General features: G+C 43.8%; 1 protein-coding gene across 5 annotated transcripts in view; it reads right to left on the bottom strand.

The window, feature by feature from the left end:
* LOC137351802 (zinc finger protein 462-like) overlaps positions 1-23,606 on the bottom strand; it is a 149,701-nt gene extending 126,095 nt beyond the window's left edge. For all 5 annotated transcript variants that reach the window (XM_068016651.1, XM_068016653.1, XM_068016654.1 and 2 more), the window contains exons 1-2: positions 23,523-23,606; positions 11,521-11,752 (exon numbers count right to left, since the gene is read on the bottom strand). In XM_068016651.1, coding sequence (XP_067872752.1) covers positions 11,521-11,713 — 193 coding nt within the window. In that variant the 5' untranslated portion in view covers positions 11,714-11,752; positions 23,523-23,606. The remainder of the gene's footprint in view (positions 1-11,520; positions 11,753-23,522) is intronic.
* Between the last annotated feature and the right edge of the window lie 1,550 nt (positions 23,607-25,156).

Genomic DNA, 25,156 nt, shown 5'->3' with positions numbered 1-25,156 from the left:
CTCTATATCCCCCATCATTCAAAGAGTACTGTTTTTGGTTCCCCTACCTTTTCCCTTGTTGGAATGTACCTAGCCTGCATCTGAAGCATCTCTTCCTAAAAGATAACCCATCGTTTTAGTAAAGCTTTTCCTGTCAGTCTTTGGTTCCATTTTACCCTGACTAGATGCCTTCTCATCGGGTTGAAATTAATCCTCTTCCAATCTCAACATTCTACCTTACTTTGTTCCTTGTTTTTCTGCATTACTAGTCTAAACTTTACCATAAGATGATTGCTCTTACCCAAGTGCTCCCCTACAGACACTTACTTGGTCCACTTGACCTATCTCACTTCCCAGCACCAGATCCAGCAATGCTTCCTTTTTAGTTGGGCTGAAAATCTGCTGATCAAGGAAGTTCTCCTAAACACATTTCAAAAATTCCTCCTCTTCGTACCCTTTACTCTAACATTATCCCAATCGATATTAGGGGAATTAAAAGACTCCCGGTATTACCACTTGCACATCTGTGATTTTCCTGCAGATTTGCTCCTCTCTCTCACTATTTGGCGGGTTATAGAATACCCCCAGTAGGATGATCATACCCTTTCTGCTTTTCATCTCTAACCAAATGGATTCTGTCCTTGCCCCTTCAAGGACATCCTCCTTTTCCAACACTAGAATATCTTCCCCAATCAATACTGCCATCCCACCTCCAAACAAGTAAATCTCCCCATGAGAACATCGGTCCCAATTCTACTGAGGTGCAGCCCATCCCTTTTGAAAAGGTGCCTTCTACCCCAGAACTGGTCCCTATGTCCCAAGAACCTGAAGCTCTCCCTCCTGCACCATACTTCAAGCTACGCATTGATCCTCCCTACTTCTACTCTCGCTAGCATGTGGCACAGGGAGTAATCCAGAGATTACTACCTTAGAGGTCCTACTCTTTAACTTCCTCCCTAGCTCCTGAAGATCTGACCGTAGGACCTCAATAGCTGCCCTTTCTATGTCGTTGTTACCGTGTACCAAAACTCCTGGCTCACTCCCTTCCCCCTGCAGAATATATGCACCCTCTCAGTGATGTCCTTTACCCTGGCACCAAGGAGGCCACACACCATTCAGGACTCACAAATAGTTACAGAAATGCCTGTCTGTTCCCCTGACTATGGCATCATCTATAACTGCATTTGTACACTTTGCTGCCTCTTGTACAGTCCCATGCCCATTGGTGCCATGTACTGGAGTGCACTCCTTCAAGGTGTTGTCACTCCCAGCAGTCTCCAAAGCTGAGTACCGGTTTGAGAGTGGCACACACCTCAAAGACTCTACACCTAGCAAGTGATCAAGGTCGATCCTGGACAAGAGTAAAAGCACAGAAAGACCTACTCTGGAGAGTGCTAAAGTGAAATAATTCAAGCTTCCACTCAAGGGCTAGGATTTTATGAGTCCCGCACCGTTCCACATTGCAGCACCGGAAGTTGGTGTAACTTCCGCTTCTGCTGTTTTTCCCGTATCCCACGCGATTTTATATTTAAATTAATTTAAATGCAGTGACAGGCAGGGGAGACGGGGACGGCCTTTCATTGGTGGAACCCGTCGTCACTGGGCCAAGCTGCATGATCGCCACAGCTGTAAGGCATCCTGTGTTTCAAGCTTCAAAGAGCAGTAGCCTTCATGTTATGCAAGTGTCTTCAGAGTTACCAAAATTAATTCTTTAAACTTATTTGTAACTGCTCTTTCCTTCCTTAATTTTTCAAACTCAGCCCCAACTCCCCATCAGTTTTTTTTTCACTGCAGCAACAGCAAAGAAAATGTCAGTGAGCAGGCTGCGCCCCGCCCCACAGTTCAGTGATGCCTCCCTGCTGGTTCTCTTCCAGGCAGCCAAGGAAAGGCAGGAGGCCCTCTTCGCTGCAGATGGAATCAGAAGACTCTCCCACCAGACCAAGGCGGCCTGGAAGGAGGTAGCAGAGGAGGTCTCCCACTATGGAGTGACATCGCGAACCTGGGTTCAGTGTTACAAATGTGTCTCAGACAGGCGAGGATAAGTGGTCGTGGCGAAACTGTTCTAATGCTTTTCTCCCTGGCTCTGTTTTTAAGACAGAGGGAAGACAAGTCTGCAGTGGAATGTGTGAGTATCCTTGGTGCCATAAATTTACTGATTAGCATTGTTGATGAGCTTGGATATGTTGTGTAACTCCAAAGACCTGAATGAGTGATGTTGATGCATCTTTTGACATGTCATTAAATCTGCACTGTCTCCTGCACAATAAACACATCTACTACCAGCGCGAGCAGGCAAAGACAGGTGGAGGTGTCGCAGACATCAGGGTGCTGACACCAGCTGAGGAGGCGGCGGGAGAAATAGTGAGGAGGGAGGGATGCAGGGCAATCACAGATGGCAAGGCAGAATCCTCAAGGCGCAAGGATGAAATGTCATCTTCAGTCTTACAGCCATATGTGCACACCAAAGGAAAGTTTGTAAACTCATGTTTAGCTGATGCTTAATGTGCCCGTTTGTGTACCTGCACTCGAGTGTCAGAACGCTGCGAGGCCCAAGACCCCTCCACTAGGGAGGAAGATGAAGCCAATGTCCCAGAGGGTGCACCATCACCTGCCTCTTTTTCCACCTCCGCCAGTGCAGATACATCCACACAGTCCGCGGAGAGTTTAAAATTAGAATCTGGGTCACAATCTCGTGTGCACAACACAGACACATCTGATTGTTATCATGCGGTGCATCCTCACCTTCCTCTTCTGCCTGTTGCTGGCATTCAGGCATCATCTGTTGAGGGAAAAGAGCCTGCCATAGTCGCTCCCTCTGCTCTTCTTCCCATAGCAGCAGACAAATTGGATGTATGACACCATGGCACTGCAGCTTTTCAAATAATGAAATAAGCACAGCGTTCCAATTCAGCCTTCTGTTGCTTGTTGTCTGAACCATCGAGACAATGAGCAGTTGCTTTTATGTACCTTAAAATTTCTGCAAGGTGGAAATCCCACCCACTATCACCTGTTTCCTTCCACAAGTCTTGCAATCCTCGAGTGGAGGATTGGAAAATGGTGCGTGTACAATTTAGGGCAAGTCTCTCCAACTTCCAACCTGCTCCTGCAACCTTCCAGCCTGCACCTCTCACCCTTGACCCACCCAATGTAATTTTAACCCTTCCCTGTTACCACTGAACCCCCATTACCTTGTGCAATGTCACAATCAATTTACTAATACCATCGCTCCCCCGTTCCTACTCCTGTGACCATCAACATGCCAGCTCAGACCCTTGAAATTCTGAGTCCTGTTCCCCTCCCTATGATGCCGTAGAACACCCAACCCTAAGTCTTGACCTTCTCCCCTACAGAATCCATTTGCCCCCATCGACTGTAACCATTCCCTCTGCCAGCCAGTACCCTGAATTTGCCCCACAGATTCCCAATGTTGACAGCACTCACCCCTCCCGACCATCTGTTGACTGTAATGCTCAAATAAACCCACCAACCCCACAACTGCTCATATCCAGCTTCAGCAGCAACACCACCCCAGAACCTCCCCTCCTCCTCCTCCATGCACTTGATCACCCATCCTGTCCTCCTCGAGTAACCTCCCCTGTTCCTCCATGCATCCGATCACCCCACCCTGTCGTCCCCTTCTCCCTCCCTTGCGCCTCCATGCACTCAATCACCGCACCCTCCCCTGTTCCTCCATGTACACACCCCCATGCCTTCGCGTCATCGAGAAGAATCACGCTTGCTGATGCTGAGCCTGCAGCCAAACATCGATTCCAATGTTGGTGTTCATTTTGACGATGAGTTCACGAAAGAAAAACACTGACCTCAGACTCAACTGCACAAAGCCGGCTGTTGCACGCCATGTTCAAACAAACGGGAAAGTGGCACGGGAACAGTGCTTGCCATTCACTTAATCTAGCAGGTAGGGCTTAATGCAAAGCTGCAATCTGCCACCCTGTGGGGGCAATCCCGGAATGGCGCAATATCAACTTAATTTCAGGAAAAAATCCTGCCGTCGGTAATCCGAATAAACATCTCCCACCTAATTAATTAAATCCTGAATGCCACACATTCCGCTCTTGCAGGACCCATAAAACTCCCCAACGAATGTTTACAGATCCCCAGGTTGGTGTTAAGCACGAATACAAGTTTCCCTACACTAAAATGCCTTTTTGTGAGAACAGAAAATACTTTAATTAACCAATATAAACTAAAAAATGTGTTTTAGAATCAGTGTTCGTAAATATAATACATTACTGTTTTATGACCCAGTGAGTCAAGAAAGCAGCAAGGGACAGAGCTCAACTTGACTAAGCATTTGTAAATGATCCAAATACTGTGGAGGAAATGGAAGTTGTCGCATTCCTAGATTGGGGGAGGAGGATGGGTTAAAACACTCAGATAATGAAGAATCATCATATTCTGCAAGTCAGAAAAACCCATGGGCATGTGACAGGCAAATATAACTTTCAAAAGGGGCCTAAATTAAGAAAAAAAGGCAACAGTTACAGTGAACCGCCTGGCAGAGATGTTCAACAAGACTTTAATAGGTAAGTGGATCATTTTTAAAGGTATAATGCTGCACATGCAGGATGAATATATACTAAAAAAAACAATGTATTCAGACTAAACAAACATAACCCAGAATAATTTTAACTTACGGCTCTGCAAAGTACTTTGGCCTTTTTTTTCTACTTTAAAAGATATGTAAAAGCAATTTTTTGTTGAGCTTTTTTTGTGAACAGAATAAATTGGCTGGCAACCATTGTGAACAGAATAAATCGGCTTATTGTCGCTTGGGTTTTATTTTTGCAGACTTCAAGTCTGCCTTTTTGTCATGAAAATAATGCCGATGCAAACACTCAATATGCTTACTATAAAGTCGTACGAAAATGATTAAAACACAATTAACGTTAGGTTTGACCTTAAAGCTCCTCTCATAAAAAGGGCTCATCAAAAGATTACAAATTTTATAGGTGTATGAGTTTTTGGGAAAAAAACTGAAGCCATTTCATGTAACCCTCAAGACAATAACCACTATAACCAAGGCATTATCCAAGGCCCCAAACACTCCCTTCAGGTGAAGCAGTGATTTACTTGTACTTCTTTCAATTTAGTATACTGTATTCGCTGCTCACAATGTGGTCTCCTCAACACTGAGGAGATCAAATGCAGATTGGGTGACCGCTTTGCGGAACACCTCTGCTCAGTCCGTAAGCATGACCCTGAGCTTCTGGTTGCTTGCTATTTCAACACTCCCCCATGCTCACATCTCTGTCCTGGAATTGCTGCAGTGTCCCAGCGAACATCAACGCAAGCTCGAGGAACAGCATCGCATTTACCGATTAGGCACACTACAGCCTGCCGGACTGAACACTGAATTCAATCATTTCAGAGCATGACGGACCCCCCTTTTTATGTTTAGTTATTTTTTCTTTTTTTCTTTATTTGGTTATTTTATTTCAGGTTTTTTTAGTGCATTTAGTTTGTTCCAACCCACTGTTTCTGTTTTTTAAAAATCTTTTTAATCTTTGTGCTTGGAGTACTTTGTGCTTTAGTCTATTCACGCCCTCTCTGTACCAATGGTTTGTCTTTCAGCACACCATTAACATACTGTTTGCCTTTGTTTCATGGTCTTCTGGTCAGTTATTCTCTGTGACCTTGCCCTATCAACACCTTCTCTTTTGTTATCTCTTGCTCCACCCCCCGCTTTACTTGCTTAAAGTCTTGTACATTTCTAATATTTGTCAGTTCTGAAGAAGGGTCACTGACCTAAAACGTTAACTCAGCTTCTCTCTCCACAAATGCTGCCAGACCTGCTGTGCATTTCCAGCATTTGTTTTTATTTTAGACAATAACCAGTGTTTTGTTGCATTGACAACATGATATTGCCAAAGTTTTTATTAGAAATCAGAAAACAAGTGAATCTTGGTTCATTTTAGATTGGTTTCCTCTCTAATTGGCCTAGCTGCATCATTGCAGATTGCTCAAACACATTCTGCAATCTGAGGTAGTAAGTTCAGACTGTAGACTATATTAGCAGTCTAACTCCAGAAGGTATAATTCAACCGAAACAAAATTAGCTTTCCCCAAACTAATCCAAATGAGGCAAGATTATTTTATTAAGTAGCCCAAGTGCTGCCACAACTTGTCATTTCTAAATTTCTTCTTTTCATCTCCTAAAGCAGGGCCTTATGCTGGGATACAGTTTTGCACATGCCAGCAACTTATTCCTGACCATTCCACATGAGTGAATTAGTGAGGAGCAGTATGTTATTCAACCGTGGAGAGCATCAGAGTCAAGTTCTTTATATACATGCACTTCTCAACAAAGGTCACCAGGTATCAGCATCACCAACCTGGTCAATTTTCCCTTTCCATTCCAGACACAATGTCAACTGTAATTCCCCCACCAGTGCCCCAACTAACTACGCAGATATTTATAAACTGAACTCAGGACCTTCTTGGATAGTAATAGAACACAGAACAGTACAGGCCCTTCGGCCCACCATGTTGTGCCGAACCTTTAACCTACTCTAAGATCAAACTAACTACCTACCCTTCATTCTACTATCATCCATGTACCTATCCAAGAGTCGCTTAAATGCCCCTAATGTATCTGCTTCTACTACCACCGCTGGCAGCGCATTCCACGCACCTACCACTCTGTGTAAAGAACCTACCTCTGACATCTGCCCGAAACCTTCCTCCAATCACCTTAAAATTATGCCCCCTGGTGATGGCCCTTTCCACCCTGGGAAAAAGTCTCTGGCTATCCACTCTATCTATGCCTCTCATCATCTTGTACCCCTCTATCAAGTCACCTCTCAACCTTCTTCGCTCCAATGAGAAAAGCCCCAGCTCCCTCAATCTTACTTTGTAGGACATGCCCTCCAGTCCAGGCAGCATCCTGGTAAATCTCCTCTGCACCCTCTCTAAAGCTTCCACATCATTCCTATAATGAGGCGACCAGAACTGAACACAATATTCCAAGTGTGGTCGAACCAGGGCCTTATAGAGCTGCAGCATAACCTCGCGGCTCTTAAACTCAATCCCCCTGTTAATGAAAGCCAACACACCATACGCCTTCTTAACAACCCTATCAACTTGGGTGGCAACTTTGAGCGATCTATGGACATGGACCCCAAGATCCCTCTGTTCCTCCACACTACCAAGAATCCTGTCTTTAAACCTGTATTCCGCATTCAAATTCGACCTTCCAAAATGAATCACTTCACACTTTTCCAGGTTGAACTCCATCTGCCACTTCTCAGCCCAGCTCTGCATCCTGTCAATGTCCCGTTGCAACCTACAACAGCCTTCCACGCTATCCACAACTCCAGCAACCTTCGTGTCATCGGCAAACTTGCTAACCCAGCCTTCCACTTCCTCATCCAAGTCATTTATAAAAATCACAAAGAGCAGAGGTCCCAGAACAGATCCTTGTGGAACACCACTGGTCACCGAGCTCCATGCTGAATACTTTCCATCTACTACCACCCTGTCTTCTATGGGCCAGCCAATTTTGTATCCAGCCAGCCAACTTTCCCTGAATCTCATGCCTCCTTACTTTCTGAATGAGCCTACCGTGGGGAACCTTATCAAACGCCTTGCTAAAATCCATATACACCACATCCACTGCTCTTCCTTCATCAATGTGTTTTGTCACATCTCCAAAGAATTCAATAAGGTTTGTTAGGTATGACCTGCCCCTTACAAAGCCATGCTGACTGTCTCTAATCAAACCATGCTTTTCCAAATAATCATAAATCCTGTCTCAGAATCCTCTCCAATAATTTGCCCACTACCAACGTAGGACTGACTGGTCTATAATTCCCAGGGTTACCCCTATTCCCTTTCTTGAACAAGGGACAGCATTTGCCACCCTCCAATCATCCGGTACTACTCCAGTGGACAGTGAAGACGCAAAGATCATCGCCAAAGGCGCAGCAATCTCTTCCCTCGCTTCCCGTAATATCCTTGGGTATATCCCATCTGGCCCCGGGGACTTATCTGTCCTCATATCATTCAAAATTTCCAGCACATCCTCCCTCTTAACTTCAACCTGTTCGAGCATATCAGCCTGTTCCACGCTGTCCTCACAAACAACCAGGTCCCTCTCACGAGTGAATACTGAAGCAAAGTATTCATTTAGGACCTCCCCTACCTCCTCCGACTCCAGGCACAAGTTCCCTCCACTATCCCTGATCGGCCCTACCCTCACTCTGGCCATACTCTTGTTCCTCACACAAGTGTAGAGCACCTTGGGATTTTCCTTAATCCTACCCGCCAAGACTTTTTCATGTCCCCTTCTAGCTCTCCTAAATCCATTCTTCAGTTCCTTCCTGGCTACCTTGTAACCCTCTAGAGCCCTGTCTGATCCTTGCTTCCTCAACCTTAAGTAAGCTTCCTTCTTCCTCTTGACTGGCTGTTCCACATCTCGTCATCCAAGGTTCCTTCACCCTACCATCCCTTCCCTGCCTCATCGGGACAAACCTATCCAGCAGTCGCAGCAAGTGCTCCCTAAACAACCTCCACATTTCTGTCGTGCATTTCCCTGAGAACATCTGTTCCCAATTTATGCTCCCCAGTTCCTGCCTAATTGCATTGTAATTCCCCCTCCCCCAATTAAATATTTTCCCATCCCGTCTGCTCCTGTCCCTCTCCATGACTATAGTAAAGGTCAGGGAGTTGTGATCACTATCACCGAAATGCTCTCCCACCTGGCCTGGTTCGTTGCCAAGCACCAAGTCCAACATAGTCTCCCCGCTAGTCGGCTTATCTACATATTGAGTCAGGAAACCTTCCTGGACACACCTGACAAAAAACTGCTCCATCCAAACTATTTGCACTAAGGAGGTTCCAATCAATATTAGGGAAGTTGAAGTCACCCATGACAACAACCCTGTTACTTCTGCACCTTTCCAAAATCTGCCTCCCAAGCTGTTCCTCCATGTCTCTGTTGCTATTGGGGGGGTCTATAGAAAACTCCCAACAAAGTGACTGCTCCTTTCCTGTTTCTGACTTCCACCCATAATGACTCAGTAGACAAACCCTCCTCGACGACCTCCCTTTCTGCGGCTGTGATACTATCCCTGATTAACAATGTCACTCCCCCCACCTCTTTTACCTCCCTCCCTATTCCTTTTGAAACATCCAACATCCATTCCTGCCCCTGTGATATCCACGTCTCCGTAATGGCCACAACATCGTAGCTCCAAGTACTGATCCATGCTCTAAGTTCATCACCCTTATTCCTGACACTTCTTGCGTTAAAATAGACACACTTCAACCCATCATACTGGCTGCAACTTTGCCCTGTCAACTGTCTAACCTTCCTCACAGACTCTCTGCACTCGGTATCTGCCTGTTCAACAGCTACCCCATCCACTGATCCGTAGCTCTGGTTCCCATCCCCCTGCCAAACTAGTTTAAACCCTCCCGAAGAGCTCTAGCTAACCTCCCGCCCAGGATATCGGTGCCCCTCCAGTTCAGATGCAACCCGTCCTTCTTGTACAGGTCCCACCTTCCCCAGAAGGTATCCCAATGATCCACATATTTGAATCCCTCCCTCCTACACCAGTTCTGTAGCCACGTGTTCAGCTGCACTCGCTCCCTGTTTCTAGCCTCACTAGCACGTGGCACTGGTAACAATCCTGACAATACTGCTCTGCTCGTCCTGCCTTTCAACTTCCAACCTAACTCCCTGTATTCGCTTTTCAGGTCCTCATCCCTTTTCCTAGCTATGTCATTGGTACCGATATGTACCATGACCTCTGGCTGCTCCCCCTCCCCCTTAAGAATCCTGTAGACTCGATCCGAGACATCCCTGACCCTGGCACCCGGGAGGCAACATACCATCCGGGAGTCTCGTTCACGACCACAGAATCTCCTGTCTGTTCCTCTAACCACTGAATCTCCTATCACTATCGCTCTCCTATTCTCCCCCCTTCTCTTCTGAGCCACTGGGCCAGGCTCAGTGCCAGAGACCTGGCCAATGTGGCTTTCCCCTGGTAGGTCGTCCCCCTCAACCGTATCCAAAATGGTATACTTATTACTGAGGGGGACGGCCACAGGGGATCCCTGCACTGTGCACCTATTCCCTTTCCCTCCCCGGACGGTCACCCAGCTACCTTTATCCTGTAACTTAGGTGTCACTACTTCCCTATAACTGCTCTCTGTCACCCCCTCAGCATCCTGAATGATCCGAAGTTCATCCAGCTCCAGCTCCCTAACACGGTCTGCGAGGAGCTGGAGTTGGGTGCACTTCTCACAGGTGAAGTCAGCAGGGACACCTGTGGTGACCATCACCTCCCACATCCTGCAAGAGGAGCATGCAACTGCCCTAGCTTCCATCCCCTCCGCACTAAATTGACAACAGAGATTTTAAAAAAAAGGAAAACCTTACCTTATCAAACCCTCCATACAAGAGTCCTTTTTTTTTTTGGTTAGAGGAGGAGGATAGGTGGGAGACACTACACGTGTAGTGTTTCGGGTTTAGCCACTGCCCGAATATACAAGTTTACTTACCCAGCAGTCCCCGTGTCCGCCGAAACAAAAGGTAAGTTATTTTAAACTGAAACTCACCTTCCCAGCTGACACCTCGCTCGCACTATCGCTGCTTCAGAAAAATGTTGAGTATCTGGTCACATGGTGTATTTACAAACTGAATCATTAGAGTAAACCTTCACACAAATTTGTTGAAAGAGTTTCTGAGGAGGATTCTGCTCTTCAACTGTATTAATCATCAAACACTCCTCTAATGGCTCAGCTGATTTAGCCAATGAGTATGTTATCCAGGTAAGAAAAGGCCTCAAAAATCCAATCCCCAGTCTATGCTAAGCTAGCTGGTTTCAGCAGAACAGCAACAGGGGCAGCATTATAACTGGCTTATGTCCTCGAACTCGGATGGGGCTAGTCACTGGGATTCATGCTCTTGCAATGGTTCAAGAGTCAGTAGATAGGATCACAAGCATGAAAAATTACATATGTGCAGATGTCAGGTGAGGACAATTTTGTGCTCAGCCATAATATTCCCCTCAGTCAAATAGCCTGCAGCCAGACAATTTCAAGGTTCATGCTTGAATAATGGCCAAGGTACTGGAGAACCACCGGGGCCCATTGAACAAGGAGTCATTCTCCAATGCATTCAGGAAATTTAAAAAAGGTTATTACTTCACTGGAATTAACTTGGAAAACTCTCCTCTCATTATTGGCTGCTTCAGTATACTAGAGTAACGAGACAATGTTCAGAAAAAGTTTAAAAGATAGAACAGTTACTTTTTTCACCTAATTTCTAATCTGCTGGTCATCTCCAGGACTTACCTTTTTTTATTTAGGTGTAGATTCACACTCCTTCATTACTGTAGTCAACTACTCCGTGAATCAAATACATCTATTAAGCAGTGTTTGTTTCAAGAGAGCTATCGGCTTCACTGCATGTATACAAAGTTACTCTAAATCCACAAATGATATAGAGTTACATGCAAAAATAAGAAACTAACCAAAAAACAAAATACCAGAATTTTATACATGGCTTCTTACCAGGATTCACAGATGTCTGTGTGTCAGGCTGAGTGGACTCTAAGACAGAGCATGACAAAACAGGAAAAACCTGATTGGATGATCTCTGAAGAGGAGTGTCATAACAGCGAAAGTCAGCATGAGTCTCCAGAATGTGAATGTCCAGCTCATCTATACACGTAGTCCATAAGTCACAGTAATTACAATGGAACATCTCAATAGCAATTGATCACGCCTTTACTGAAAAAGCTTTCTGAAAGAGAAAAATAAATGTTGAAATAAGTAGCACCAAGTCCAGCTCAACGCAGTACTGCTTCTACAGAGTATAAACTAGGGGAATTTGGTGAGGGAGGGAATTCAGCACAGTGAGGGGAGAGGTGCTGTTCTGGTCTTTTAAAAAACAAGGAGTGGTCCAAGAGAGGCAGCGGGAGACAATGAGACCTGCAAGCTGAAGTCTAGAGACATTAATTAGGTGAGCAGGTATGTGATTGGTTGCGGAGTTTTAAGGTTTTTCTTCTAAATACAGGCCATGGTTTAAACCAGGACCAGGAAAATATAAGTACTATTAAATTTATAGCTTAACTATTTATAAATAATAATTGAATAAAGATTTAAACTGATTAAATAAATAAGGCTAGTCTAAGATGCAGCAGAGTAGGTTGTGTGTCTAGACTGCAGAATGTGGGAGTCTGTGGATAGCAAGACTGTCCCTAGCAAACATGCCTGCAAGATATGTCTCCATCGCAAATCCATCTGGCTCAGTGTGAACTGGAGTGTGAGTTAGAGAGACTCCGTCACATAAGGAAGGGGGAGGAATTTCTGGATATATGACTGTTAGGGAGCGAGTAGGGTAGGGATTTAGCAGAAGTTGAGAAGGTCCCGCAGACACTGGTTCTGTCTAACAGGTCCAATGTACTCGCTACCTGTCAGGACAAGATGACTACAGGGAGGCCAGCCACAACGCAGACCAAGACACTTTGGCTCAGAAGGATGACCAAGCAAGGGAAGAGCAGAATAAAAATGTGGTAATAATTGGGGACCCTCCAATTAAGGGGATAGAAAGCATCCTCTGCATTCAAGAACAAGAATCCCAAAGGGAGTGTTGCCTACCCGGTGCTAGGGTAAAGAATATCTCACAGCGGCTAGAGAGGAACTTTGAAAGGGAGGAGATAAATCCAGTTGTCGCAGTCCACTTTGGAACAAACGACATAGGGAGGAACAGGGAGAAGGTCCCGCCGAAAGAGTATCAGGAGTTAGGCTCTAAATTACAAAGCAAGACCTCGAGTGTAATAATCTGGATTATTGCCTGAGCCACGTGCAAATTGGCATGGGAGCAGTCAGATCAGAAGAATTAACACGGGGCTAAAGGGCTGGTGTGGGAAAGAGGGGGTTCCTTTTCATGGGACAATAGCACCAGTTCTGGGACAGGAAGGAGCCATACTAACAGGACGGGCTCCACCTGAACCAGGATAGGACCTGTGTCCTGACAGTAAGGGTAAATAGGAAGGTGGCAAAGGCTTTAAACTAGGAAGTATCTACAAGAAACATAAGCAGCCTCAATGTAAATAAAACAGAGAAAGAGAGAATAGGAAAGAATAAAGTAAGGGAGGACACTGATGACATAGTGGAAGGGAGGTGGAGGAAGACATATAAAGACAAATTAGGGAATTGAGTGAAAAAAAACAATCATGGGGGATTTCAACTACCCCGATATTAAATGGACAGAAGAGGTAGGTAAAGGGGGTAAGGGAATGGAGTTCCCACAATGTGTACAGGACTGCTTTCTAATCCAATATGTAAAAGCCCAACAAGGGAAGATTCATGATTGGATCTACTAATGAGGAATGAACGAGAGCAAATAAGAGAAGTAAAAGTAGGAGAACATCTAGGCAATAGTGGCTATAATATAATACACTTTAAAATAATAGAGAAGGGCATAAGTATGACCATTGGTTATTAGATTCGAGAAAAGATGATTTTGAGGGGCGGAGAATAGAACTTGGGAAAATAAAATGGGCTACAATACTGGCAAACAATATAGAATAATGATAACATTTAAAATGGTGATCAAGAGTGTAGGAAAAATATAGTCCCTTAAAAGGAAAAAACAAACTAAGTACTAGTGAAACTCCATGGATGATTAAAGGCATAGGGAACAACTGAGGGTTAGGAAAGAGGCATAAATTAAGTAAAAAGGCAGCAGAGGAGTGCATAAATGAGAATTTGAAGAGATTAGGAGAAATGTCAAAAATATAAGGAAGGCAAAGAGGAACTATGGAATTTAATTAAGAACATAGAACAAAAGAGAAAAATATTTTTACAGACACATCAATAAAAAAGGCTGGGACAGGAATAAGACCATTAAGGGACAGGTGGAAGAATGGATTGCTAGCTGGCTTCAAGACAGAACATAGAGAGTGGGAGTAAAGGGCAGTTATTCAGAGTGGCAGAAGGTGGGAAGTGGTGTTACACAAGGATCAGTGCTGGGACCACAGCTGTTTACAATTTACTTTAATGCTTTGGACTTTGCAATCAAAAATACAACTTCTAAATTTGTGAATGACACCAAATTGGAAGAAAGAATAGGGAGGTCACTTTATTACTTGGAAGATGCAAGTCCAGTTGGGGGTAGAGGAACAAAAGGATCTTGGAAAACAAATACACCAATCACTAAAAGTTGCTCCAAAGGTTAGCAAGGTCATTTAAAAAAAGCAAACCAAGCTTTATTTCTAGAGGGACAGAATTGAAAAGTAGGAAAGTAATGCTAAACCTGTATTAAACCTTGGTTAGATCACACTGGAGAGTAATTTGTGCGGCAATTCGATTATGAAAAGGATATAGAGGCACTGGAGAGGGTGCAGAGAAGATTTTTAAGGATGCTACTAGAAATGCGTGGGTATACATATCAGGAGAGGAAAAAGGCTGAGGGGTGACCCAATAGAGGTCTTTAAAATTATGAAAGGTTTTGAGAGAGTGGATGCAGAGAAAATGATTACACTTGTGGGGGAGAGAATAACTAGAGACCATCAATATAAGATAGTCACCAAGAAATCCAATGGGGAATTCAGAAGAAATACCTTTGCTCAAAGAGTGTTGGATTGTGGAACTAGTAACCACAAGGAGTGGTTCAAGCAAATAGTATAGATGCATTTGAGGGGAAGCCAGACAAGCATATAAGGGAATAGAGGGTTACGATGCTAGATTTAGATGAGGAAAGATGGGAGGAGGCTCAAACAGAACATAAATGCTGGCATGGACTGGTTGGGCTGAATGGCCTGTTTCTGTGCCATATATCCTACGCATGTAATGTAATCCTTCTTCTACTACTTTCAATAAGTACCAGAGATGAGGCAGCGGGATGGCAAATCCAATCCCTCCCCACAAATTTCAAATCTGAGCCATACCACGGTGGGTGGGTGTGGGGGTGTGAAGGGGGGCAGGAGGAAAGAGGGAATTCAGAAAAAGAGAGAGAAAAATCCAATAGTAAATTATCACTGAGTCAGTCCAACATGAATCCTAGCAGTTCACCAAGTGCCTTAATAGGCTGTCGGGAACCAAGGAATGGAACAAACAAGAAAAGTGGATCCATGCCCTTACAGGAGCTTAAACTCAGAATAACATTGTGGTTCTGGAATTGGCTCTTAGGAGGAATGCATGGGCTTGCTGGGGACAATTCTCCTTTTTGTAAATTTTATGCTCAACGTGAGGGATACTGCATGGAAGAGTTCCCATTTGGACGTCCAGTGCTACTATTAAGATGTTCTAGATGAGGCATGATTGGATGAAGTTTAAAAGCTTCCTGTTCCTGCCCCGGTATTGTACTTCAGTCCAGCCCCAGAAGAGCACTCTTTAGCACAGCAGGATGACATACGTCCATTTCCCACACATCCTATCCTGTAACCTCCAAGTAAGATTGCAAATATAGTGGCAAGCTACAGACAGTTTTGTGCTATCGGCCGATACCCACAGAAGAACTAGATTAAGAATTTCCAAGCTAATTTCACAAAAACCCTTAGAGCCAGAACAGTGTCACTCCTTCAGTCAGGGCTGACTCCATATATCATCTTTTGCTTCGCCATTGCCCATGGAAAGCAGCCAGTTTCTGCAAGCTGAATATAGCCAAGTTTGGGAACTAAGCAAAGTGGGGTGAGGGACAGGGGGCTGCTGAAGAGAGAAACAAAATCCAACTTATCTCAAACCATTACAAGACATCATGCATGACCACCCCAACACACTGCACTTACCGCCATGTCAGAAACTTCCAAAAAGTGCCATGTGAAACAATCTACATAATCACATGGCAATCCACAGTTTTAAGAAAAAAAAAATCTAACAGAAAATGCTGAAAACAGTACCAGAGTCATTTAGAGTAAAGTACGGCACAGAAGGAGGCCATTCGGTCCATCGAGTCCATGCCAGCACCAGTTGAAACAAATATTGTGTTACATTTTTTTTTAAAATGACTTGCTTTTTACGAGATTAACACTTTTTTTTTTAAATGTCATACCCTGTTCAGTTATTAATGGTTAACACTTCCATCATGATGGGTTTAGATAGAGTGAATAAAGAAAAACTATTTCCAAGGGCTGAAGGGTCGATAACCACAGGGCACAGATTTATGGCGACTGGCAAAAGTGGCAGAGACAACAGGAGAAAAAGCTTTTTTACATGAGTGATTAGGATTTGAAGTGCACTGCCTGATAGGGTGGTAGATACAGATTCTATAGATTTCAAAAGGGAATTGGATAACTTGAAGGAGAAAAACTTGGAGATGTGTGCAAAGTGCAGGAGAGTGGGATTAACTGAATTGCTCTTTGAATGAACTGGCACAGACTCTATGGGCCGAATGGACTCTTTCAATGCGATATTATTCTCTAATTTTCACAGATTGAGTACACTGGGCACCACCAGCATGCAAACCAAATAATGCAAGCACTGGTTTCATTTGGATATTGAACAAATTTCAAAAATTCCATGAACAACATTTACACCTTTTCCCCAACATCTTGTATTAGTTATATCTCAAAAAACAAGCAATTTCTTTCAAGGCAACTCCAGTCACTGTCTTCCGCCTACACTGCTCAATAATGCTATAAGATGGGCCTGCAGCTAAAACTCGTTTCATTCGAAATAACCATGGAAATGGTTTTAGCCAAGATTAATTCAGAAACTGATGCCATTTATCCTAATAATGTTCAGGAAAATGGGGGGAAATTGCATTTCAATTGTTTCATAAAACTGAAAAAAATTCAGCTCCAAATTACACAGGTGCACTGGTATGTAGCTAATATATTTAATGGCTCATTGAAGTTCAGGTTGGTTACCATGGATTGGAGAATGGGCAATTTGGTCAAGTTACTTAGGAAAAGAAAACAGACGTGGAAACTAAAGGCAAATGAGTTTTACTTCTGTCGTAGAGAAACTACTGGAAAGCATTACACTAAAAGATTTACATGCTTACTTGAAGACTTTGTATGTTATTACAGATTCTCAGCACACCATTTTATGAAATGTACATCTTGCTTCAATAATGTAAGGAAGTGACTGGAATAGTGATGAAGATGGTCTGGTTGACATTGCTTGCCTTGCAAAAACCTTTTTTATGTCTGATCAAAAAAGCATATGCAATAAATTATTTAAGTTATGAAGGATACATAACTAACTGAAATCACATTGCTAGTGGGTTATTATTAATGAGAGTAAATTTGATGGATGTCTGGTTAAGAGCAGAATTCTGCAAGGGGTCTTTATTGGGTCGGTTAGCATTCATCATTAATTATCCAGAGGAGGGCTTGAAATGAACCATATTAAATCACAGATGATACAGAAGAAATGCACAAGTGGGTTAGCAATTTAGACCAGTTAGGTTGTAGATCAATTTAAATAAGTTGATTAAGTGGGTCACATGTGGCAGAGGTCATCTAATTTGGAAGTGTCGTCTTGGGGTTATGAAACTCCATGAATGTCTATACTATGCTGGGATACCAGTTAAAGATAACAGATCAAAAAAGAATCTCAAGGTTTAAAGATATATAAGGTGTATGAGGAGGCTAGAAGAAAAGAATACAGGGTTTTTGTTTGAAAATAGGGGAACCTTTGAAACTGATTGGTAAATTAAAAAGGATAGGGAAAAGGGTATATGAAGGAAACAAGCCACTGACTGACAGCCACATTTTCCTGTAATACCTCCCTAGAAAATGCAGCCAGAATTAGTCACTTATTTCCCTGCCACACCATGTTAACATCAGATGGTGCTCCAATGTTAAAAACCTTGCCAATCAAACAGCTCCCTGTCCCATCAGCTGTTGCTGTAATGTCTTTATCACCACTGCACAGTTACTAAGGCTACTTCAGAACTAAATTTACACTGCCTTCTTCTTGCTGGTCAACACTCCCCGCCATCTCCTTCCCCCAACTCCATCTCCAAAAATAAGGTTGCTTCTCTCCACAATTTGCCCCTCCCTCCAAGACACCTATGCTTCTCCCAACTCCCCCACAACCTCTACTTTAGGAATCTAGCAGCATTTACCATGCCTACCCAGTCTTCAGCCTCTTCCTGACCACATTCCTAAAAGAATTTCTTCTAAAACTTCCAGGCCTACCTTTAGGCTCCTCCAAGCCTACTCTGCTGCCTTAGCCCCCACTCATGTATATTTTTTAAAAATCTACAGCCCCACTTTTCAGCCTCAGGATTCTTTTTTCTTTAGCCTCTTCCCAGCCATGTTCGCCAACCTCTTTCCCCCAACCCGTCACCTTTCTTTTTTAATTACCACTCTGCTCTTCAGCCTTTTTGATCCTGCTTTTTGGCATCAACACCCACTTCATTCTTTCACCTTGAGCCTCTATGTACTTAACAACTAATATTATGACCTTAAAAGTAACAGTTCCACTGTAACAGAATAATACAATATACATTACATGCTATAACATACCTCTCTTCATGCAACTGCATCCAACTACTTGTAAGCAACAATACTATTGAAGTTTAGATGCAATCGGTGTATCTTCAACACTACTGACTGATTCAAGTAAACCAAACACCAATCCCTGCTAACCATGTGTTCATTTAGCATAATGGACCAATCACATCATAACAATCATTGCTGAAATATGTAACACAGCTACTTTTAATTATTAACTTGTGCCCATGCTTAATTTTTATCTTACTTCACTTTAAATGCAATTTCACTATTGTTCTTGTTCCCCTATGGTTTCAGATTCCAGGCTACTCAGCCTCTTTATTCGGTCTAATCTGAATCCCAGTCATTCTAAGCTGAGCCATGCATTCATCTGCTCTGCTCTCCACAATCCAAATCCCTCCTCCAAGTATAGGCATTTGTTAAGGTCATGGTCTGCTCAGCTCTCTCCTCTACTTAACCGAAATCTTCCTTCCCAAAGAAAACTTGTCTTGGCCTACTCAGCTCTCTCCCTTTCTCAATCCAAATCTTCTTTTCCAATGGCATAGGTCCTGGCCTTCTGAGCCACCCTACTTTCCCAAACCAAAATGACCCACATCTCCTCTCACCTCCCAGTGCCACTGCATAGCCAGGGCTAGGGAAATAAACTACGAACATTTAAATAGTAAGTTATATGTGGGCTTTCAGCAAAGTAAAGAATGAGTCAATAGAGAAAAGGAAGATTCAGGTGAAAACAAATCAAATTTGAAAAAGTTAAAAAAACAAAGTATGACTGCCAAATTCCAATTCTATAACCTCACTCACCTCCAGCCCCAGCTCATTCAACGTGTTGCTGAAGCCCTGATCCATGCCAGTGTCACATCCCTATATGACTATTTCGATGCCCTCATGGCCAGTTGCTACAAACTTCAGTTCATCTAAAACCCTGATTTGCATATCAGCTGCCAATTTCTATTATTCTCCAGGGTTATAATGGTGGTGCCACTTACAATCCCCCCAGCTCATAAACTGTTTCAATAACCTGTGTATATCTAAACACATTAAAATTTCTATGGGAAAAATATGCCTGTATGAGCTTAATGGACAGTATCCACATGAAACACATATTCCACAGTCTGTCCAAACTTAAACATATGTGGGCAATAATCCAAGCAGCAGATGGCCTGCATTATTGTGCAAACCATTTTTTACACTGAATATTTTGAACATAAAAAGCAAATTACACCATCAGCACTTCAAAAAAATATAATTTTGATCTGATTTTGCAATGCCATCTTTAAAACAGAAGTTCTGCTTAATCCCACTCCTCATTTTTTGTCCTAACTCTGTAAGTTCCTCATCTTAAAGTACCTGTCCAACTCCCTTTTAAAATTTTTATGGAATCAGCTTACAGCACCTTTTTAGGTGGAGCATTCCAGATCCCAACAACTTTCTGAATGAAAGACTCATCTCTCGTCTAATGGCTCCAAAACTGCATGATCATAAATGGGTACACTGTAAACATGCACAATGTAAAATTAGATCAGATAGTTGACTTAAAAAATCTTTGGAGAAAGGACAACATATAGTAAAAGCTTTGTTATCCAGCATGTGCTGGACCTGAGAGGTGCCTGATAATTAAAGATTCCGGTTAATCAAGAGTTATATGTGGAACTCTGGAGCAAAATGCGGCTGACTGTAGGGACCAAGAATCCCAGTACAGTGAATGCGGAACCAGTCACCGAGACAAGGTAGCATTTCTACCCACAGATGGCAACTTGACAAGAGGCATCTTGACAAATACATGAATAGGATGGGAATAGAGAGCTATGGACCCCAGAAGTGCAGAAGATTTTAGTTTTGACAGGCATCAAGATTGGCACAGGCTTGGAGGGCCGAATGGCCTGTTCCTGTGCTGTTCTTTGTTCAACCTTAATTCCTGTTGTTTGTGGTGGTCCAACCCTTTAGGTTCAGAAGTTTCCCAACTGGCTTCCCTGCATCCGACCAGGTTGGTTCTAGTACCATTGGATGCCCCTTGAGCCCCACTACCACCATCTGACGCACGGAGAAGGTTGGCCTCAGCCTTGCGGATTCAACAGACAAAAAGCGGTTTCCGCCTTTCCTGCTGTCACTCAGCCAGGCAGAGGTGCAGCCAAGAGGCACTGATACTGTCTGCCACACCTCACCGAGCCCTATCACCTGCTATTGTCCGCATGGAGATCGGACCTTCCGTCCCAAAGTTATGGCCAGAGGACTGAAGGGTACCAGGGCCCGGCAGTGGGAAAGCCAATTTTTAATTTTCCCATAATCCTTTAGAGTTAGTACACCAATATACCTGTAGTACGCGTGAGAGTGCACTCAGGAAAACTTGGCCCAAGCGAGCTTTGCGAAATTCCAGATAATAGAGCTTGCTGCTAGGTAAAATGCTGGAAAATGAAGCTTTTACTGTATTATGATTACTCAATTTGTTTGTTTAAGTGTAGGATTGTGACAACCTCGGTAACCTCCCCGACTTATTCTACAAATTAAAAATTACAGGCTTGCACTGCAAGATATGGAATTAAAGTGACTCTATATTCTGCCCAATTTGTCTCAAACTATATCTAAGTATTCTGAATCCACAGAATACAGATGTATTCTGCTATGTTTGGCACATGATAGTTTTAACTTGAAATGTGTCATAATGAGTTCATTCCGGTATTCCAGCTCTGATTTTCTTTACAAATGATTCTTGTTCGGCTTTTGGTCATTCTGCAGCTTCCTCTTTATCCTCACTTACTCTTTTGCTTAGCGTTGCTCCAACGACTAATCATTGGTGATATTATAGCAACTTGCTCAGAAAGTGACTGAACCAGTAAGCTAAACAAACATGGGCTGTCATTGGCATACTTCAGTGCTACTGTAATTCCAACTGAGTGTTCTGTGGTAATTCCAAGTTAACAAACTCTCGTAACTTTCGACATGTCCCAGAAGTTGCAGTCAATTACCCTCAATAGAACCTTTCCATCACCAACATTTTAGCCAACCCTGAAGGGTATTTACACAGTAGCCAGCTACAAATAAAATAGAATGAATTTTTTTTTTATTCGTGCATGGGATGTGGGTGTCACTGGCTAGGCCAGCATTTATTGACCATCTCTAATTGCCCTCGAGAAGGTGGTGGTGAGTTGCCATCTTCAACCGCTGCAATCCATGTGGGGTAGGTACACCAACAGTGCTATTAGGAAGGGAGGTCCAAGATTTTGACCAATGACAAGTGAAGGAACGGCGATACAGTTCAAGGTCAGGATGAGTGTGTGGCTTGGAGGGGAACTTGCAGGTAGTGATGTTCCCATGCATCTGCTGCCCTTGTCCTTCTTGGTGGTAGAGGTCGCAAATTTGGAAGGTGCTGTCGACGGAGCCTTGGTGCGCTGCAGCAGTGCATCTTGTAGATGGTACACACTGCCACCACTGTGCATTGGTGGTGGAGGAAGTGAATGTTTGTGGATGGGGTACCAATCAAGCAGGTTGCTTTGTCCTGGATGGTGTCGAGCTTCTGGAGTGTTTTTGGAGCTGTACCCATCCAGGCAAGTGGAGAATATTTCATCATAGTCCTGACTTGTGCCTTGCAGATGGTGGCCAGGCTTTGGGGAGTTACTTGCTGCAGGATTCCTAGCCTCTGACCTGCTTTTATAGCCACAGTATTTATATGGCTACTCCAGTTCAGTTTCTGGTCAATGGTAACTCCAAGGCTGTTGATAGTGGGGTATTCAGCGATCATAATGCCATTGAATGTCAAGGGAACTTGGTTAGATTCTCTCTTGTTGGAGATGGTCATTGCCTGGCACTTGTGTGGCACAAATATTACTTGCCACTTATCAGCCCAAGTCTGAATATTGTCCAGGTCTTGCTGCATTTCTACGCGGACTGCTTCATTATCTGAGGAGTCGCGAATGGTGAACATTGTGCAATCATCAGCAAACATCCCCACTTCTGACCTTATGACTGAAGAAAGGTCATTGATGAAGCAGCTGAAGATGGTTGGGCCTAGGACACTACCCTGAGGAACACCTGCAGTGATGTCCTGGAGCTGAGATGATTGGCCACCAACAACCATGTTCATTTGCGCTAGGTATGACTCTAACCAGCAGAGAGTCTTCCCTGATTCCCATTGAGTCCAGTATTGCTAGGGCTCCTTGATGCCATATTTGGTCAAATGTTGCCTTGACGTCAAGGGCAGTCACTCTCACCTCACCTCTTGAGTTCAGCTCTTTTGTCCACGTTTGAACCAAGGATGTAATGAGGTCAGGAGCTGAGAGGCCCTTGTGGAACCCAAACTGAGTGTCACTGAGCTGGTTATTGCTAAGCAAGTGCCGCTTGATAGCACTGTCGACGACACCTTCCATGACTTTACTGACGACCAAGAGGAGACTGATGGGGCATAATTGGCCGGATTGGATTTGTTCTGCTTTTTGTGTACAGGACATACCTGGGCAATTTTCCACATAGCAGGCTAGATGCCAGTGTTGTAGCTGTACTGGAACAGCTTGGCTAGGGGCACAGCAAGTTCTGCAGCACAGGTCTTCAGTACAATTGCCAGAATGTTGTCAGCGCCCATAGCTTTGCAGTATCCAGTGCCTTCAGTCATTTCTTGATATCACGTGGAGTGAATCGAATTGGCTGAAGACTGGCATCTGTGATGCTGGGGACTTCTGGAGGCCGAAATGGATCATCAACCCAGCACTTCTGGCTGAAGATGGATGCAAATGCTTCAGCCTTATCTTTTGCACTGATGTGCTGGGCTCCAACATTGTTGAGGATGTGGATATTTGTTGAGCCTCCTCCTACAGTTAGTTGTTTAACTGAATTTTTTTGCTGTTTCTGAATATTGTCCAATTTCCTAATCACAAAAGTTGAGCATGTCATGATTCTTCTGGAAGTGGGCGGAGGGGAAAAGAATGTGGGTGGAATGCGGCGAAGGAGCGTTAACATTAGACCATTTTGAACAATCAGACAACTGGCGCCTCCCCTCCCCTCCCCTTCTGGAAGGCTCATTCCAACCGCCGCCATTAAAAACCCAACAGGGCGGCGGCGAGGCTGACTGCAAGCCGCCCGCTGCACCCTGACTGTTTTCTGTAACAATTTTACCTCAAACCTGCAGCCCAAGAGCATCGATATTTCGCTCCTGTGCGCTCGGCACATTTTCTGCCAGACGTTAGGTAAAATTTCCCTTTCAACGACACAGTCTGCCGTTGGTCCTCACCGCCTCCAGCTATGATTGACAGGCGCCTTTGCCAATCAGAGCTGGCAGAGCGGGGTCTCTGTTACGTCACTGCCCTAATCAGCTATGGGCGGGACTGATGAGGGTGAAGGCGGGAAAGTTTGGGCCGTGAGGAGAGGGATAGGTGGCCCCACTAGCCTAACTGAGTCAAATAGTTTAATGCGGGTTTAAACCAGTTAAACGCAGACATTTGCACTCATATCTTTTGAAATCTGTTCTTACATATGGATAATGGACATGGGGTAGGTTAATGTACCAGAACACAGATGCATATTTACCTCTAAAGATTTGGAAATGTTGAGTTGAATCCAGTACTCTTAATCTCCAAGCTTGTGGGGAGGCTTGGCAGACTGTTTTCTGGGGTGAGGAGAAATTGAGTAGAATGAGCCTCGATTCTCTCCAATAAATAAAAACAGAAAGTGCTGGAAATATTCAGCAAGTCTGGCAGCATCTGGAAAGAGAAAAAGAGTTAATGATTTAGGTCTGTGACCTTGCATCAGACCTGAAGTGTTAACTGTGCATCTCTCTCCACAGATGCTGCTAGACCTGCTGATATTTCCAGCACTTTCTGTTTTTATTCCAGATTTCCAGCATCCACAGTATTTTGCTTTTACTATATTCTCTCCAGTTTCGAAGAATAAAAAGTGATCTCATTGAAACAATACAGTCGATGCTGAAAGTGTGTTTGCCCTGGTGGAGTGTGTCTCAGGATAAGGGGTTGGCCATTTAGGACTGATTGAGAAGAAATTTCTTCACTCAGAAGACTGTGAATCTTTGGAATTCCCTACCCTAGAGAGATGTGGATGCTCAGTCAATGTGTGTATTCAAGACTGAGATTGATAGATTTTTGGGCACTAAGGGATATGGGTAGGTTAAGTGAGTGGGCAAAGACTTGGCAAATTGAGTATAATGTAGGAAAATCTGAAATTGTCCATTTTGGCAGGAAGAATAAAAAAGAAGCATATCTAAATGGTGAGAGATTGCAGAGCTCTGGGATGCTGAGGGATCTGGATGTCCTCGTGCATGAATTGCAAAAGGTTCGTATGCAAGTACAGCAAGTACTTAGGAAAGCTAATAGAATGTTATCGTTTATCGCAAGGGGAATTGAATACAAAAGTAGGGAAGTTATGCTGCAGTTATACAGGGCATTGGTGAGACCACATCTGGAGTACCGTGTACAGTATTGGTCTCCTTATTTAAGGAAGGATGTAAATGTGTTGGAAGCAGTTTAGAGAAGACTAATACCTGGAATGGATGGCTTATCTTATGAGGAAAACCTGGATAGGCTAGGCTTGTGTCGCTGGGGTTTAGAAGAGTAAGAGGCGACTTGATTGAAACATATAAGATCTTGAGGGGTCTTGACAGGGTGAATGCAGAAAGGATGTTACCCTTTGTGGGAGAATCTAGAACTAGGGGTTACTGTTTAAAAATAAGGGGTTACCCATTTAAGACAGATGAGGAGAAATCTTTTCTCAGAGGGTCGTGTGTCTTTGGAACTCTC

Source organism: Heterodontus francisci, chromosome 36 (genome assembly GCF_036365525.1).
Source record: "Heterodontus francisci isolate sHetFra1 chromosome 36, sHetFra1.hap1, whole genome shotgun sequence".
Taxonomy (NCBI): Eukaryota; Metazoa; Chordata; class Chondrichthyes; order Heterodontiformes; family Heterodontidae; genus Heterodontus; species Heterodontus francisci.
Note: the sequence above shows the minus strand (reverse complement) of the source record. Positions and strands in the feature narration are given on the sequence as shown.